Source organism: Acanthochromis polyacanthus, chromosome 12 (assembly GCF_021347895.1).
Source record: "Acanthochromis polyacanthus isolate Apoly-LR-REF ecotype Palm Island chromosome 12, KAUST_Apoly_ChrSc, whole genome shotgun sequence".
Taxonomy (NCBI): domain Eukaryota; kingdom Metazoa; phylum Chordata; class Actinopteri; family Pomacentridae; genus Acanthochromis; species Acanthochromis polyacanthus.
The window spans coordinates 18515394-18531190 of record NC_067124.1 but is presented as its reverse complement, the minus strand read 5'-3'; the positions used below and the strand labels follow the sequence as shown (position 1 = coordinate 18531190).

The window sequence follows — 15797 nt, the reverse complement described above, 5'->3', positions numbered from 1 at the left end:
GCAGATACTGTCAAAATCAGTGACGTGTCATTAAATGTCTTCATTGAAGGCTAAGAACAAATGTACTGTATCAGTCCATTCTAATGTTCTTAAACTGCATTAAAATCTGCTGTTTCACTTACTAATAAAATTCTGACAGCACCCAAGTTACAAATTAAACATCTGCTTTAATGCAGTTGTAAGGTTTTTGCTCAGTGAGGCAGGACTCATAAATGCTAACATCTGCATGCTAACATGATCACTGCTAGCATGCTGATGTTAAACTAACGTTTATCACAGCCACCATCTTCACACTAAACACAAAGTACAGAAGATGTATTGTAATTAGTTTGCAAGTATTTGTTTGTAACAGACAAATTAAAACTTTGACCCGATGATGGCATGAGATCAAGAGAAGGGATAACCAAAGTAAACACCAAAGCAACTTTAATGGGAATCCATCTAATAAGTAATAATTCATTTGAACCCACAAATGCCAACGGTGGCAATATTGGCAAAGAGGAAAAGTTTGCAGATCACTGAAGTTATAAAGTTATTAAGAGACCATAAATATCAATACAGAACATCAGCATAATTATTTGAGTTGATTTGAACATACTTGATAAATTTGACCAGATGATGGCGCCAACTGAAAAGTCAAAGGATCATCAAGCATGAGTAGGCATCTACAAAGTAGTCAGAATATTGCAGACCATGCTGCCACTGGAGCACTGCCATGATTCCAGCTTAGCTCATAGTTAAACTCGATTTAAAAAATAACAAATTCAGAAATTATCTGTCTCTCGGTGAGTGTGAAACTTTTTATAATTCCCCAAGAGCCAAACTATCTCTTCAAACAAAGCAAGATTCTTATGAATGGTGAGAGAATGAGTGATTAATTCTTTAAGTTACCAGGGGAAGATGATGGTCACACATGCAAAAAAACAAACATAGAAAGACTTCTACTGCCCCAACCCTGGTGAGTCTAGATAGGGGGGTAGGTAGTGAGAGAGGAGCCCCTCCAGAGGGCAGTATCACGAAGCCAGTTTGACATATCCAGACTTTCTTCATGTAAGTTGGCGCAACAAAATCTGAAGCCTCAATCAGACACCAGGTATCACTAAGGTTGTTATCAACTGTCTTCGTTAACTCCGATTTTCTGCTACAGACTCTGTGGCCGTTCACATAAAAGGAGCAGTTTAATGCATCATGTGACTGTTTTCATGCACAAAATGAACCATTTGTGTGCAGCTCCTTCAGTCAACAGGTAGTTATAATGGAGAGCCATAAAGTGTACAAAGGTATATGACAACAAAAAGTGCTGCTACTGGAAATCATGTTATAGTATATTTTTGTACTGATCAATGGAGCTGCTTATTTCTTACTGACAGCTGTACTTTTGAGCTGTTAACCTTTAAACGTCATAAATTTAAACGTGATATTGTATTGAAGTGTATTTAGCTCAGACACTGTCCCATAACACAGAATAATGATTAACTTTTTTGCCAAATCAAAGTGAAATTAATGTTATTGATTGAATATTTCTTGTAATAAGTACCAGTAGAATAATACATTTTCTAATGTGTTTCCTAAAAGTTGTTGTACCAGCAGTGTAAACGGACTTTACAACCAATCAGGAACCAACATAAAATATATTTAAGCGATTTTCGCATCACAAACTAAATAAATGTCAGGTTCGGTTGCAACACAATGCCTACAGTGTGCAATACTGTAACTATACACTTCATTAAGTGGGAATAGTAACGCACAACTTCACTTGGTTGCAGACAAAACATGTTCCTTCAGCTAAGAATCTGGATCACTCAAAGAACCGTCAGGAAATTATTAGGTTAAAGGGAGACACTTCTTAAAGCCAATTTAAATCTGAAACTTTGAACATAATCTGCTCGTAACCAGGTTAGCTCCACAGCATCCGTTACCATGGAGATCTGGCCAGGCAAAAAGAGAGCTACCTTCGAGACACTGAAAATTTTAAGCTCGACATACCTCTCTAAACACTGATCTGGCTTCGTAGTACAGCCCTCTGACTATGTCAGCCCAGTCTCAGGTGTCTTACCCTGGGCCACATTGAGGCTCTTTTCCTGAGCCTGTGTGGAGCTGGGGACGAGTACGGCTCTCGGGCCTTTTCTGGGGTCTGGTAGAAGCAGGTGATAGGCTGGGTTGTTTAACAGCAATGCTGGGAGGGCACATACACATAAACACACAAAGGTGCAGAGGACGAGGTGGGGTACAGACAGGCACCACGATATGGATCACACACATTAAACAAAGTGGTGCAGGACACAAAACACACACACAACAGCAGTCATTACACACACAGAGCACAGAACAGAAGAGCATCACAACATGCAAGTTAACAGAACTCATGCCACAACCAAACATAACAAGAACCAGTGGATGAAACGATGTTTCTGTTACTCATATTGTTTCAACCTAGCACAGGCGCCTCGTAAAGATGGCAGGCCGACTTCCTGTGGTACATCGCGAATGAAGAAATGTATTTTCTTTCCTTACTCTTGTTGTTATTTATTTTCTCAGAACAATAGCTCTTTTGTGCTGTGAATGTTTCTGAAAGCCCTCTTCCTTGCAGGGCATTTGGTATGATTCACTTTTCTTTGGTGTGGTGAAATGCATCATAACACCACTGTTTTCGTAACATGCATGTCACATTTTTCCTCCTGCTCTTTGCCCTCTTCAAATGAGCTTATTGATGTAAACAAACAAACCACATACAAGTGTGTGGGAGTTTAAATATTGTACAGTGAAAGGTTGTGGCAAAACCCCCACCAATTCACGTCAGTTGTGTGCTAACTACTGATCTAATTAGCAGGTTTTACAGCATGTTGTTTGTCTTGCTACTCATTTTTTGAATCAGCCTACTGAGCTAAATGTGATTTTTGCGAGAACCCTATTGGTATCATAACAGCTTTCCTAATGCACTGCATAACTGTAACTATGTGTTTGTTACTTACCTGTGCTGTCTCTGTGATCTCTCGTCCGGAGCAGAGCACTGGGTTCCTGATACTCCCCTTCTCCCTCTCTGTCATGGTCACGGTCATCCGGAAAAGTATGGATACGCTGGTAGCGGCTTGAATAACTGTGTGTGTTGTTGATGACCACGTTATCCGAAGGGACGGACAGGTGAACACGCAGCTCATCACTGGAAAGACTACCTTGGGCCTGGGAGGGCAGAGAATTCACTGAAGTACATGTAACAGAAATGCAGCTATTTCAGTCACTTAAGTAGAGGTGATATGAGATCAGCTCAAGAAACACAACATAATCTTTGAACAATTAGTAGTGAGTGTAAAAGGATTCCCACAACACATCCAGATGGTAATGTAGTGGTACTCTGCCAAAACACTGGCAATTGTTACCGTAGACTGCCAGGAATTATTTCAAATTGGTAGCAGGAAAGTTCAACATAATCACAGAAAAACATTTCTCCATTAGGACATTTATTCCCTAGAAAGAACTGTTATCAATAAGACTAATGGATTATCCAAAGTAACTGGCACACTGTGGAAAATCAAATCGACAGAGTTTTTTAATTGTACTTTTCAAAGCTTTGAGGAGAGCAAAAGGTCTGTCCTAGAAGTAGATGTAAAAGGGAGATGTTTAAAAAGTTTGGCTAATAAAATCAAGACTTGATGGGTGTATACCACTACTGGGAAAGAAGGGGTAAATGGGAAAATATGTGTGAGTGGACCCTTAGAAATCCCTATAGTACCAGCTAAAGTAGGAATGGGTGCTTACATATTCAACTATAACACTGCACACAGCATGAACCTACCTTGCCCAGGATCTTTTTCCAATACTGTCTCCAAAGAATGACAGCTATCACAGCCAGCAGTAGCAGGATGATGCCCACCAGGCAGCCAATTAGAATGGCCGTATTACTGCTGTCATCTTTTGCTACAGGAAGTCCTGCCCTTGAAGTAACACCAGCAAATTCTGGCCCTGGAGAAGACGAGTAAAAGATGAAATGTTCCAGTGTTGCGTGTACAGACTCCTGTGTGCGTGGCTTTGTGTGTGTTTGACTACAGGCTGCTGTAAGCTAAAGCACTGTACAGACTGAGCTGTAGTTCTCTTGGCACACACACACACAAGCATATTTTTATCAGGCTCATGGAACATCTGATGTAGATTTTTTGCGTGAGTATGCATTCAGTATGTGTGTTCATACCACAGAGCTTGCCAAAGCCCTCTGCTTAGAGAACAGTATGTCAAAACTGTTCTACTTCTCAACAGCTTTATACTCAACCACTAATCACCCAGTTATTTTTTTTTCTCTTTTGTTATAGGTATTAACAGTCTGAAACACATATTTCAGGAAAGAACACCAAGCATGTTAGACATGCACACTATACATGATGCATTTATGGGCCTGTGTGCACATAAACACATAACAAGGACAAATCTTAATAAAGACATAGTCATCTCCAACTACCTACATTCTCATAACAGAGTGCAATCTCCTCCTCTCTCCCTCTGTCACTTCAACACCACGTAGACAATAAATAAACCCAAAGTTGTTCAACCACAGCCAGTAATGATGAAAAAGCAGCATACACGCCACAGAAAACCATTTCCAGCTTTGTAAAAAGCCTGTTATTGTTTAGCTGTGCAGACTACAGCCAGTTTCCGGGGAAAAAAAGCATGCAGTTTGTGAGACCGCAGGAAGCCAAGTTGTTATTGTACATAAATATAATTTACTAGCTCTGTTAGTGTTTTTTCTAAGAGCTGTATATCTTAAAAACCCAGGGGACAGAGCCCTCTGCCAAAGCCTGGCCCTCCAGTCCTTCCTGCTTTACTTTGCATGCACTTTACAGAGCAGTGGGACATTTGTAAGATGCTGGAAGAGGGTCAGAGCAGATAGAAGCAGCTTCCCTCCCTCAGTTCACCCTCGCTGCGATTTCTTTCTTTGGCTCTCACCTGCCAGAGTCCAGTTACCAGTGGAGTCCATCATGAAGGTGGTAGTGAAGGGGGGGTCTGGAGGAGTGAGGGATGGACAAAGGAGGAATGTGTGATGAGGACTCAGGAAAGAGGGAGAAATTACATGGAGAGTCTAGCTCATTTGGTTTTTCAGCCATCTGAGTGAAAATCTGTAAAAGTTCACATCACATTTTTAGAAGTAGGACTGTGATGATGTAGATGAGCATCTAGCATAGAGTTAGGTTCAGCCAAAGAGACTGTGAGGGTGGAGGGTAAGTCAGACACCGCCCTCCTACGGCACTGACTGCCTTTGGTTCTGATTTAGACACATTCTTTAGACATACTGTTAATATGCCACACACATCATAACTGGAGAAACAGAGATGGGCACATTAACAAGGGGCCAGGAGGGAGAGATTGGGGAATTAGAAAAACTAAAGGAACGGCATGGAGAGGTAGATGAGTGGTGGGTGATGAGGAGGTGTGAAGAGGGAGAGTTAAGACAATCCCACTGCAGGGATGAGGAGTGGGAGCATACAGAGGAAGAGGAGAAACGCAGGACTCACCAGAAGGCCGGGCAGTGTTGCTGGAAGAGCTTGATGCAGGAGTAGAGGTGGTTTGGTTAACAGGAGGAGGAAAAGTACTGGTGTTACCAAACTTGGGAAAATTGGGAGGAAATGAATCAGCGTCTTTAACATCCTCCTCAAATGGCTCTGGATAAGGAGAAAGAAAGGAGAGGAGAGGAGCAGAACATTTAATGAAAATGAATCATGTTTATATGGTTAATGGTTTTTTTTATGTGACATAACAAACCTTCTAGTAGACCTCAGCTGTTGGTAAACAGTGACTGTGGTTACAGCTGGTTCGTGTTTCCAGACAAGCCGTATTGATTTCAGGATACTGAATTATTTTGTTTATGGCTGGGAACTGATCCGTTCCTCACTAACTAAGATGACTTACTTTGTTTATTGGTCAAACGTAGTTAAGTAGCAAACAAATGATCACTGTTTTGGGGAGGAGGAGGGAGTTAAGTTTCTAAAACCACACAGCGGTGCACCACTTAAGATGTAGGGCTCAATGTTGTTGTTATCGAATACAGATGGAGATTGGAGGGTGTTAAGAAAACCTGTTTCTAAAATCCCTGGATCACTGCTTCTTTTCCAGTTTTAGCCTGATGGATAGTTCAATCACTAAGAGTTTCTCACCCAGGCAGCAAGTTGATGCAATTGGGACTATGTTCTAGTACCAGATGTGAGCGAACTCTAACTAAAATAAGTGCATATAGAGGAAGGATTTAGCAGTGTAGACTCCAGTCTGCAGTCTTTTGTGAATAATCAATAGTCCATCAACCAGGTGTCAGATCACCGCTGGGTCGAGAAGTTTGGACCATCTGAGTTTGGTTTGATTACGGTGCACTTTGTTGGTTCTTATCACACCACAAGTGACAGTGTGTCTGACTAGAGAAGACAGTTTAATTAGTCCCAGTGGTCTCAACTGGAGAGCAGAGGAGTCGTCTGTCTAACTTCGATTAAAAAAAGGCATAAATCTTATTTTTCAAGCTTTCTTGCTGAATGGATCTGTTTGAGCAATACACAGCAAGACAGTGAAGATGACAATGAAGATGGAGGGATAACGGACATTTTCCAGAGCTGGTAAACTTTTAAAATAATTAAGAGGGTGTAGACACTAACTGATGTTTACAGCAGGCCTATATATCGGGAAATTGTTGTGCTTAAGTACAACTATTTGGGGTGAGAATTTGTGTTGACAATGTCTTCTGTTTCAGAAAACAACATCATTGATATTCTGTCAGAAACTTCACAGCTTTAATCAATTAAAAGGACACAGCCAGGACTAAAACCTCACTCAGAATGTGGTTTTGACAGTCTGGAAACAAGTCTAGCTAAATATTTTCATTCGATTTGACTTTTACTCTAAACAATTAAAGAATGGTGTTTGAACTTAGTCACAATTGCGGTATAATTTAGTATTTTAGGCAAAGTAAAATCTCTGCAGGACTCTCAGAATAGCACAAGACACAGTTGCTAGGATGTGTGACAAGTGATAGGACTCTACAGAAGCACAACTGCCAATCTGAGTCAGACAAGCAGACGTCTCACAAAGCATAATTTGACCACTTGAGTTGTGTTTCATACCAGAGAGGAAGGATATCTCACTGATGAGCAGCCAGCGGTCTGCGAAGTAGAATTTACAGCGAAGGATCTGAGCTGCCTGTGCACCAAGTGGGAGGGAGATGGGCCGTGAGGAGGGGTCCTTCAGATCCTCGAGGGGCACAGGCAGGGTAAGGGCAGGAGAAGACCAGGGCTGGAGGATGCCAGGTTTAAAAAGACACTCTACTTTGCTGAAGACTCGTACACCCTGTGTGTGGCGATTGTTACTGTGCACCTACGGGAGGGGGTCAAGTGTTGAGGTGCAGAGAAAGAGAAAGACACAGAAAAGAAGTGCAATCAGTTAGAAAATCCTTTAACTACCTTCACGTCTCAAGTAGTTGGACCTTTGTGCAAGTTCCCTGGAAAACTCTGGAAACTTTTTCATTTATTAATCCGTGTAGAGGCAATTAAGAGCTTAAATTAACAGATAAAATTATTTACACATTCTTTTAGTGTTCAGGCATAATTGCTTTGGCACAACTTAGAACTGCGCATGAGCCCAAATTGTCAAACTTAGAACACAGACGTTGAGAAAACGCTCAAAAGCTGGTCTAATTTATGAGGTCCCATCGTGGCTCGAAGGAGAAAGTGGAGCTTGAAGAGAAGAGGAAGGGGATATGGAGGAAGATGGAGGTTTAGCAAATGAGCAAATACGAGGTCAGAACTAGGGATAGACCAATTATCAGTTGGCTGATTTTAAATACAATATTCAGCTCTTATCGAGTTATCAGTTGTGGAGTTTTCCATCCATTCTCTATACACCGCTTATGTTTATGTTTGTTACGGATCCCCATTAGTCCTCACTGCAGTGAAGACTATTCTTCCTGGGGTCCAAAAATACTTTATCCTCACTAGGGTCGCGGGGGTGCTGGAGCCTATCCCAGCTGACTCGGGCGAAGGCAGGGGACACCCTGGACAGGTCACCAGTCTGTCTCAGGGCTACATATACAGACAAACAATCACACTCACATTCACACCTACAGGCAATTTAGAGTAACCAATTAACCTCAGCATATTTTTGGACTGTGGGAGGAAGCCGGAGTACCCGGAGAAAACCCACGCATGCACAGGGAGAACATGCAAACTCCATGCAGAAAGATCCCGGGAAGACCAGGACGTGAACCAGGGATCTTCTTGCTGCAAGTAGAAAGTGCTAACCACTACTCCACTGTGCAGGCCAGTTTTGGAGTTTTAAAAAATACATTATTTTCCTGAAAAAATAAAATGCGCTATTGTACACACGTGGACAAAATTGTTGGTACCCCTCAGTTAAAGAAGGAAAAACCCACAATTCTCACTGAAATCACTTGAAACTCACAAAAGTAACAATAAATAAAAATTTATTTAAAATTAAATAATCAAAAACAGCCATTACTTTTGAATTGTTGATTAACATAATTATTTAAAAAAACAAACTAATGAAACAGGCCTGGACAAAAATGATGGTACCTCTATAAAAGATTGAAAACTATTTGACCAGAGTGACATGATTAACTCAGGTGTGTCATTTAATTGACATCACAGGTGTTTCCAAACTCATAATCAGTCAGTCTGCCTATTTAAAGGGAGACAAGTAGTCACCCTGCTGTTTGGTGAAAAGGTGTGTACCACACTGAACATGGACAACAGAAAGCGAAGGAGAGAATTGTCCCAGGACATCCGAAAAAAAATGATAGACAAACATCTTAAAGGTAAAGGCTATAAGACCATCTCTAAACAGCTTGAAGTTCCTGTGACAACAGTGGCTCATATTATTCAGAAGTTCAAGACCCACGGGACAGTAGCCAACCTCCCTGGACGTGGCCGCAAGAGGAAAATTGATGACAAATTGAAGAGACGGATCGTTGGAATTGTATCCAAAGAGCCCAGAGCAACCTCCAAAGAAATTAAAGGTGAACTCCAAGGCCAAGGTACATCAGTGTCAGATCGCACCATTCGTCGTTGTTTGAGCCAAAGTGGACTTCATGGGAGACGACCAAGGAGGACACCACTGCTGAAAAAAACTCATAAAAAAGCCAGACTGGAATTTGCAAAAATGCATGTTGACAAGCCACAAAGCTTCTGGGAGAATGTCCTTTGGACAGATGAGACCAAACTGGAGCTTTTTGGTAAGGCACATCAACTCTATGTTCATAGACTCAAAAACCAAGCATACGAAGAAAAGAACACTGTCCCTACGGTGAAACATGGAGGAGGCTCAGTAATGTTTTGGGGCTGCTTTGCTGCATCTGGCACAGGGTGTCTTGAAAGTGTGCAAGGTACGATGAAATCTGAAGACTATCAAGGCATTCTGGAGAGAAATGTGCTGCCTAGTGTCAGAAAGCTTGGTCTCAGTCGCAGGTCATGGGTCTTCCAACAGGACAACCATCCAAAACACACAGCCAAAAACACCCAAGAATGGCTGAGAGAAAAGCGTTGGACTATTCTAAAGTGGCCTTCTATGAGCCCAGATCTGAATCCCATTGAACATATGTGGAAGGAGCTGAAACATGCCATTTGGAGAAGACCCCCATCAAACCTGAGACAACTGGAGCTGTTTGCTCATGAGGAGTGGGCCAAAATACCTGTTGACAGCTGCAGAACGCTCATTGACAAATACAGAAATCGTTTAATTGCAGTGATTGCCTCAAAAGGTTGTGCAACAAAATATTAAGTTATGGGTACCATCATTTTTGTCCAGCCCTATTTCATTAGTTTGTTTTTTTAAATAATTATGTTAATCAACAATTCAAAAGTGATGGCTGATTTTGATTATTTAATTTTCAATAAATTTTTATTTATTGTTACTTTTGTGAGTTTCAAGTGATTTCAGTGAGAATTGTGGGTTTTTCCTTCTTTAACTGAGGGGTACCAACAATTTTGTCCACGTGTGTAGCTCTGCTGAAGACGGTTCTCTTTGTCTACAGTCACTGTCTAAGCAATGTCCCACCCAGAGTAAATGGCTGACACGCTTCCTGACTAACAGTCAATCAGCACTGAAAACTACAGCGCACAAAAACAGATAGATGAGGGGTTGGAAGGTGAGGTGAACACAACTGAAGTTATGACAAACACTGCGATCTTACGCAAGCATGCAAAGTTCTCCTGTTGCACTGAAAATGCCCAAATATTAACTTGGTACAACTGCTGAGCCTATTTCGATGTCAGGCTAAGGCTATCAGGTTAGCAGTGAGGAGTACCCATAACATCTCTCTAAAGTAAGATTAATGGTAGCAACATGCCCTAACTGACAGACATATATCTCTAGCAGAGACACAACATGAAAAAAACAAGTGCACAAGCCATCATGACAAATCAGGAAATTAGCTCCTTTCACAGTGGCTGAGGATACCCTAACAGCTGGCAGCTAAATGAAGAAGCAGTCACAAATGCAAAGTAATACTTTAAATATGGGCCTTAGTGAGCAATAAAAGTGATACAACAGTGAGAGATTAAGAAAACAGAAGAACAGCAGATGTAACTGCAAAGGAAGAACAGACAGAAAGTTAAATCTCAATCAATCTTACAGCGAACAGACAAAAGAAAAGCACTCCAGTGTCATGTGACATTGACATCTCACTCCTATGGCTGTTGTGCATATGCAGCTATACTAATCCTTATTTAAAAAAAGCTTATGGTAGTTATGAATGACAGGGCCCTGATGTCAGATTTAATGTGTGTTTGTATGTAGGTTCCAAATATTGGTTGTCTGTCTTTCTTGATTACAATAATCAGCATCAGTCCTGAGAACAACACATATCAGCCAATCCCCAGTGAAAACTATAGAACTGAGAGGTGGATAATTAAGGAAGAGATGGCAGAACCAGTGTAAAAGTTGGTCTGACAGGTTAGACATTACCCTTACACTACAGGGCCAGACACACTAACGTAATCCACATGTTAATGCACACACACATACATAAGATGCAGCCAGAACAGCTGCACCAGATACTCAGTTACTATGCAGACATTTCTACTGGGGAAGAGGACAAAATGGGTTATGTGTGGTATGCACTGCATGTTAGCGCTAGAGGTATGGGTAATAAGTGAAGAGAATCAAGGAAATCTACTAGTCCTTTAGGAAACAAAGCTTAAAAAAAGATCCACAAAAGCAGATCAGTGTGTCTGTTAATGGAGTGGGAGGTGTAGATTATTACTGGCAAAGGGTTACAGAGCAGATTCTTCTTTGGAAGACACAGGGACAAGTCAAGGAACTCTGCCGAGTCAAGGCAAGTCAGGATCAGCGTTATGTTCCCATTTTTTATTTACTTGACCTGTGTTTCTGACATATCCGGTCAGTGAGGCCAGCATAAAGACATATGTCAGCTGAGGTTAGTGTGGGAAACCCACTAGGCAACACAGAAGCCTGTTAAGAAAACACTGCTTGAGGGAGGTTTTAAAAAGGTAACTGAACAATGCTAAACATATGAAAAATAAAAGTGAAGAGAGAAATGTCCAGCAGGGTTCTCGTCAGCGCATTTCAGCGCAACGGCCGGTTACGCTGTCAGTTTAAAAGATCACGCTGTGATTAGGGCCGCTACGCCAGCGCATTTCAAAGATTACGCTGTTGTTATGAGAGTGTGTGGCTCCGTCATGAGAGAGGGAGAGAGAGCAGCGTGTGTGTGTGGGAGAGAGGGGGCGAGCGAGAGACGGCAGTCGGTTCGGTAGAGGAGGAGAGAAGGTGTGTAGTTGCTGGGTTGGCAGTACTGTGTGGTTCAGCCACTACTGATAGACAATAAAGGCTGCAGTGTTCTTCGATACGGCTGGGCTCCTGTGTCTTTGCCTTAACACTGGAAGGGTTAACACTGTGATGAGGGCCGCTACGCTGTTGTTTTGACAGATAACGCCATGTGCGTTTGTTTTTATCGACTGGGTGCCTATCTAGGTTAATTTATGTCTCCCCACCACAGCCGTACTTTCCTGTCGATTGACCCGTTCCCGTCTATTGCGCGTGCGCGCGTGTGGGAGGACCTGCGGTTACGCTGAAAAAAAATCCTGGTGAGAACCCCATCCAGAAATGTTAAATCTTCATAAATATCCCCAGGAAGACTTCTATAAGAGAGACGGAAGATGCAGGCTGCTGAATATGCATTTGTCAGAGCGTACCTCACCCAAACCCACATTCCAAACCACGTCCAATGAGACAACACAGTTATAATTCAAACTTGGTTGCTTAATGTCATTATCCCCTTCGTTGCTCCACACTAACCCCAAAAGCCACACAGACGCACAAACAGACTGTGATGCAATTTGGTGGCTCCCAGACAGACAAGCACAGATGTATTGTCAATGATAAACAATGGCGCATTCAAACTAATTAAATGGCTGCAGAGCTATTCAGCGCAAAATGTGTCTTCCTGAGATATCAAATTAAGAAAGTTAGAGTCCTTGAGGGGGGAAAAAATGAGGCCAGCACAGAGCCATACTGTAAGAGTTTGTTTAAGAGGTCATCCTGCTTACAGCTGCAGGAATTTCTAAGGAGATTCATTAGATGCAAAACGAATCAGGATAAAGTTTTGCCATAACTACAATCAAATGCTTGTTTTACAATGCATTAATTAACAAATAGTACTTTTGTTATCTTAATTTTCCTTCTCATTAAACAGGAACATATGTTATTGAATCTTTGCATTTTAAAACAAAGTCAAATAAAATTAGTTTTAAGACTTTAATATGCTGAATTTATATCAAGCTGCTCAGAATTTCAGTCAGATCTTCACTCATATAAGGGTGAAAAGGTCTCCATCAGGAACCTAAAAGGAATTTATAGTACAACACACAGTATGTATTGTGGCCACGAGGCAGCAAAGATGCTCTGTTTGCTTCTCTTGATTGGTGTCTAAAAATGGGGGCTGAAACAGATTCCAGTGGAAAACAATGTCCAGGATCTGCTCACAATCATTCACACACAACAAAAAGGATGGGACACCGACATATGATCTGACACGGGATGAGATAAAAGACTGTGCGTTAAACTTCTGCATCATCTCGAGGATGGAGTGCTGTGATGTGGATGTCCTGTGAATGAACACTGTGGTCTGTAGAAATCACAAGTCACACACCAGAAAATGTGTTCTGCATCATTCCTTACAGTCATTTACACAAAGCAACGCACACACCATCACACACAAACACAACTTTCAGTGCCTACCTGCATGTTGTGAAACACACGGGGTTTCTCGAAATGGAATTCAATATCCACACTGCCTTGTCCAAGGGCTTCTCGGCTCCAGCCCAGGTAGTCATAACCAGGCCACACCCTTAGCTCCTTAGTTTCGATAAAGTCGTCTCCTCCCAGGACACCGTCACACAGCTGACCCAGGCCTCCAAACTGCATCCTGCACACACAAAGCACCGTGTGGCTTAACATGCTCTGTACAAAAAAATGATGCCAGGAATTGAACACGCACATCTTTTGTTTCACATGCAAACATACACTACAATACAACCTCAAAGCAAAACAGCAGGGTCACCAAACACATCCTCTCATAGCCCTCACACATACATCTGCTCCAAATAGCTCTGGAGAACATCAAAAGTGCGAGCTCACACACTACCAAAACATTTCAGCCCCATTAACTGCACGACCCATCTGAGTGTGGAGCACCCCCCACCCCCCGGCTCACCCCTCCTTTGCTCCCTGCCAAAACATTATGGTCAGGAAGCACGCATCAAAACCCACAGCAACTAAGAAAATAATGTCGCTCCCTTTGGAATAGGCAGACAGAATAAACCTTCAAGGATTTGGCTGAGACCCCACTCCAGTGCTAGATGTAATGGGCATTGCAGAGAAAGTTTACCAAGTACGCCATGGATTTAGAGACATTTTAGCCCTCATTCCTGACAGTAACATTGTGAATTGTTATAAGGATCACTGTCACAGCAGTGTTGTCTTTGCAACAAGGCTACGTCTGTGCATTTCCATAAAGACAAAATCCAGAAATCTATGGAAATGAGATGCCTGCTCATACATAAAAATAAAAAATTGCAAAGATGTTGAGACCATCTGAATACTGTACCCTTGTTCCGTGCTCCCATCGTAGGTGGAGTCGTTCAGATAGATAGACATGCCAGGTAGGTGCATGACGTGACCCACTGGAGCCGTGTAAGCCTTCAACCCGTCTGTGTGACAGAGAACGGCAGGAAAAATCATTATGAATCATGAAGTTGTTGAAACAAAACATACTTTGTGCTCATTGTTATTGAAGAGGCATGGAACAGTGCATGTGAAGCCATTTTTTAAAAAGCTTTTTCTGTTCATCATGAGCTGCTGCACGTTTACTGATCCAACGTTCGACACAAATCACTGCTGCAAGGAAACGACCGCAGCTGGTTTTTAAGTAGTAAAACAAACAAAGAGGTGGACTTCTGAGTTCGAGTTGGCCCCAGACCTCTCTGCTCTAATATACAGCTAATCAGCCTTCTCCCAGAGAATAGCAGTGATGTCAGCAGCACTTGCTACAGCCTGCACTCTGGCACCCACAATAAAGAGTGCTTAACACAGGAATTTATAGTATATGTGCAGTATTTTCTGTTTGCACGTAAATGAGTGCCTGTGGATTTAATTATACTCAAGTACCTGTGTAGGTCAGGGTCAAGCAGGCCCAGTGTTACACGAAAAACACAGGAAATACTTTGTGCTACCTCTCTACATTCTGATACAACACGAGATGAGGCAGGATATGTGCTAATCTAATCTCTAGTCTGTAGACGAACTGAGCCGCAGCATATTTTAGAGAGATGATTTCCCTTAAGACATGCACTGGGAACTGGGCCTTTTAGCATCAGTGACAGCTCTGATTTACAGGCAGTCAAATGCTGTCTGTGGGAGGTGGCTGGGGCAGGAGAGGAGCTAGCAAGTCATAAATACTCAGTTAGTCAGTGTGTTGCTTCAAGAACCATTTAGACCAATACCATTTATCAGCGTGTGGCTTCTTTTATTCAGTCAAACCCAAAAAAGGGTGTAAATCTGATGTGTTGCCTCCACTCAGTCCGTCAGATGTATGGCAAAAACACAGACTAATCATTACCATCTGATACAGGATTACACATAGGATGATAGCAAACTCAGTGACCCTCGCTATTTGAAAATTAATTGACTTCATTAAGGTCTGGAAAGCCTGCCTCAGAATATACAGAACAAATGAAAAGTTAAGGAACCAATTCCACCTCAGTTCATCAAATTTTTCTAAAACGTTCATGCCTGACCATCTCATATTTGTCAGATTTTATATCTGTGCTTTGTATCTATGTTATTAAATAAAATGTGATTAAAACTTGGAGTCATGGGTAACATTAGCTCGATTTAAAAATTCCTAAAGAGGGTGGGGTTATGTTAATTTTTGCATCGTTTTCTTTGTGCCAATCTGCTTAGCTATGTTTGAATTGCCATAACTTGAGAAATGATGTAGCTAGAGTTCTGAAAATTCGTAAACTTGTATTATTCTGTCAAACCAAGGTTGTACCATCAAAGACTGTATGCACCAGCAAAATCTTAGGACTCCAGCTACATTATTTCTCAACTTATGGCACCTCAAGCACTGCCCCACAGATTGGCGCAAAGAAAACAAAGGAAAAAATAGGCAAGGACCCCCCCCCAATGGTTATTAACTCAAAAGCTCGTGTTCCCCATGAGCCCAGATTTCACACATGGTCAAGTCAATACTCACGACTTTAAAAATAAAACACAAATCTGTCAAATTAAAAATGGTC

At 41.8% G+C, this 15797-nt stretch overlaps 1 protein-coding gene across 5 annotated transcripts in view; it reads right to left on the bottom strand.

Annotated features, from left to right (window-relative positions):
* Positions 1 to 15797, bottom strand: part of ddr1 (discoidin domain receptor tyrosine kinase 1) — a 48998-nt gene that overhangs the window by 11562 nt on the left and 21639 nt on the right. For 2 of the 5 annotated variants that reach the window (XM_022214276.2, XM_022214277.2), the window contains exons 7-14: positions 14105 to 14207; positions 13237 to 13423; positions 7092 to 7341; positions 5502 to 5648; positions 4936 to 4992; positions 3794 to 3960; positions 2973 to 3180; positions 2057 to 2176 (exon numbers count right to left, since the gene is read on the bottom strand). In XM_022214276.2, the coding sequence (XP_022069968.1) occupies positions 2057 to 2176; positions 2973 to 3180; positions 3794 to 3960; positions 4936 to 4992; positions 5502 to 5648; positions 7092 to 7341; positions 13237 to 13423; positions 14105 to 14207 (1239 nt within the window). The remainder of the gene's footprint in view (positions 1 to 2056; positions 2177 to 2972; positions 3181 to 3793; positions 3961 to 4935; positions 4993 to 5501; positions 5649 to 7091; positions 7342 to 13236; positions 13424 to 14104; positions 14208 to 15797) is intronic. The other 3 variants (XM_022214279.2, XM_022214281.2, XM_022214280.2) reach the window with 3 other exon arrangements.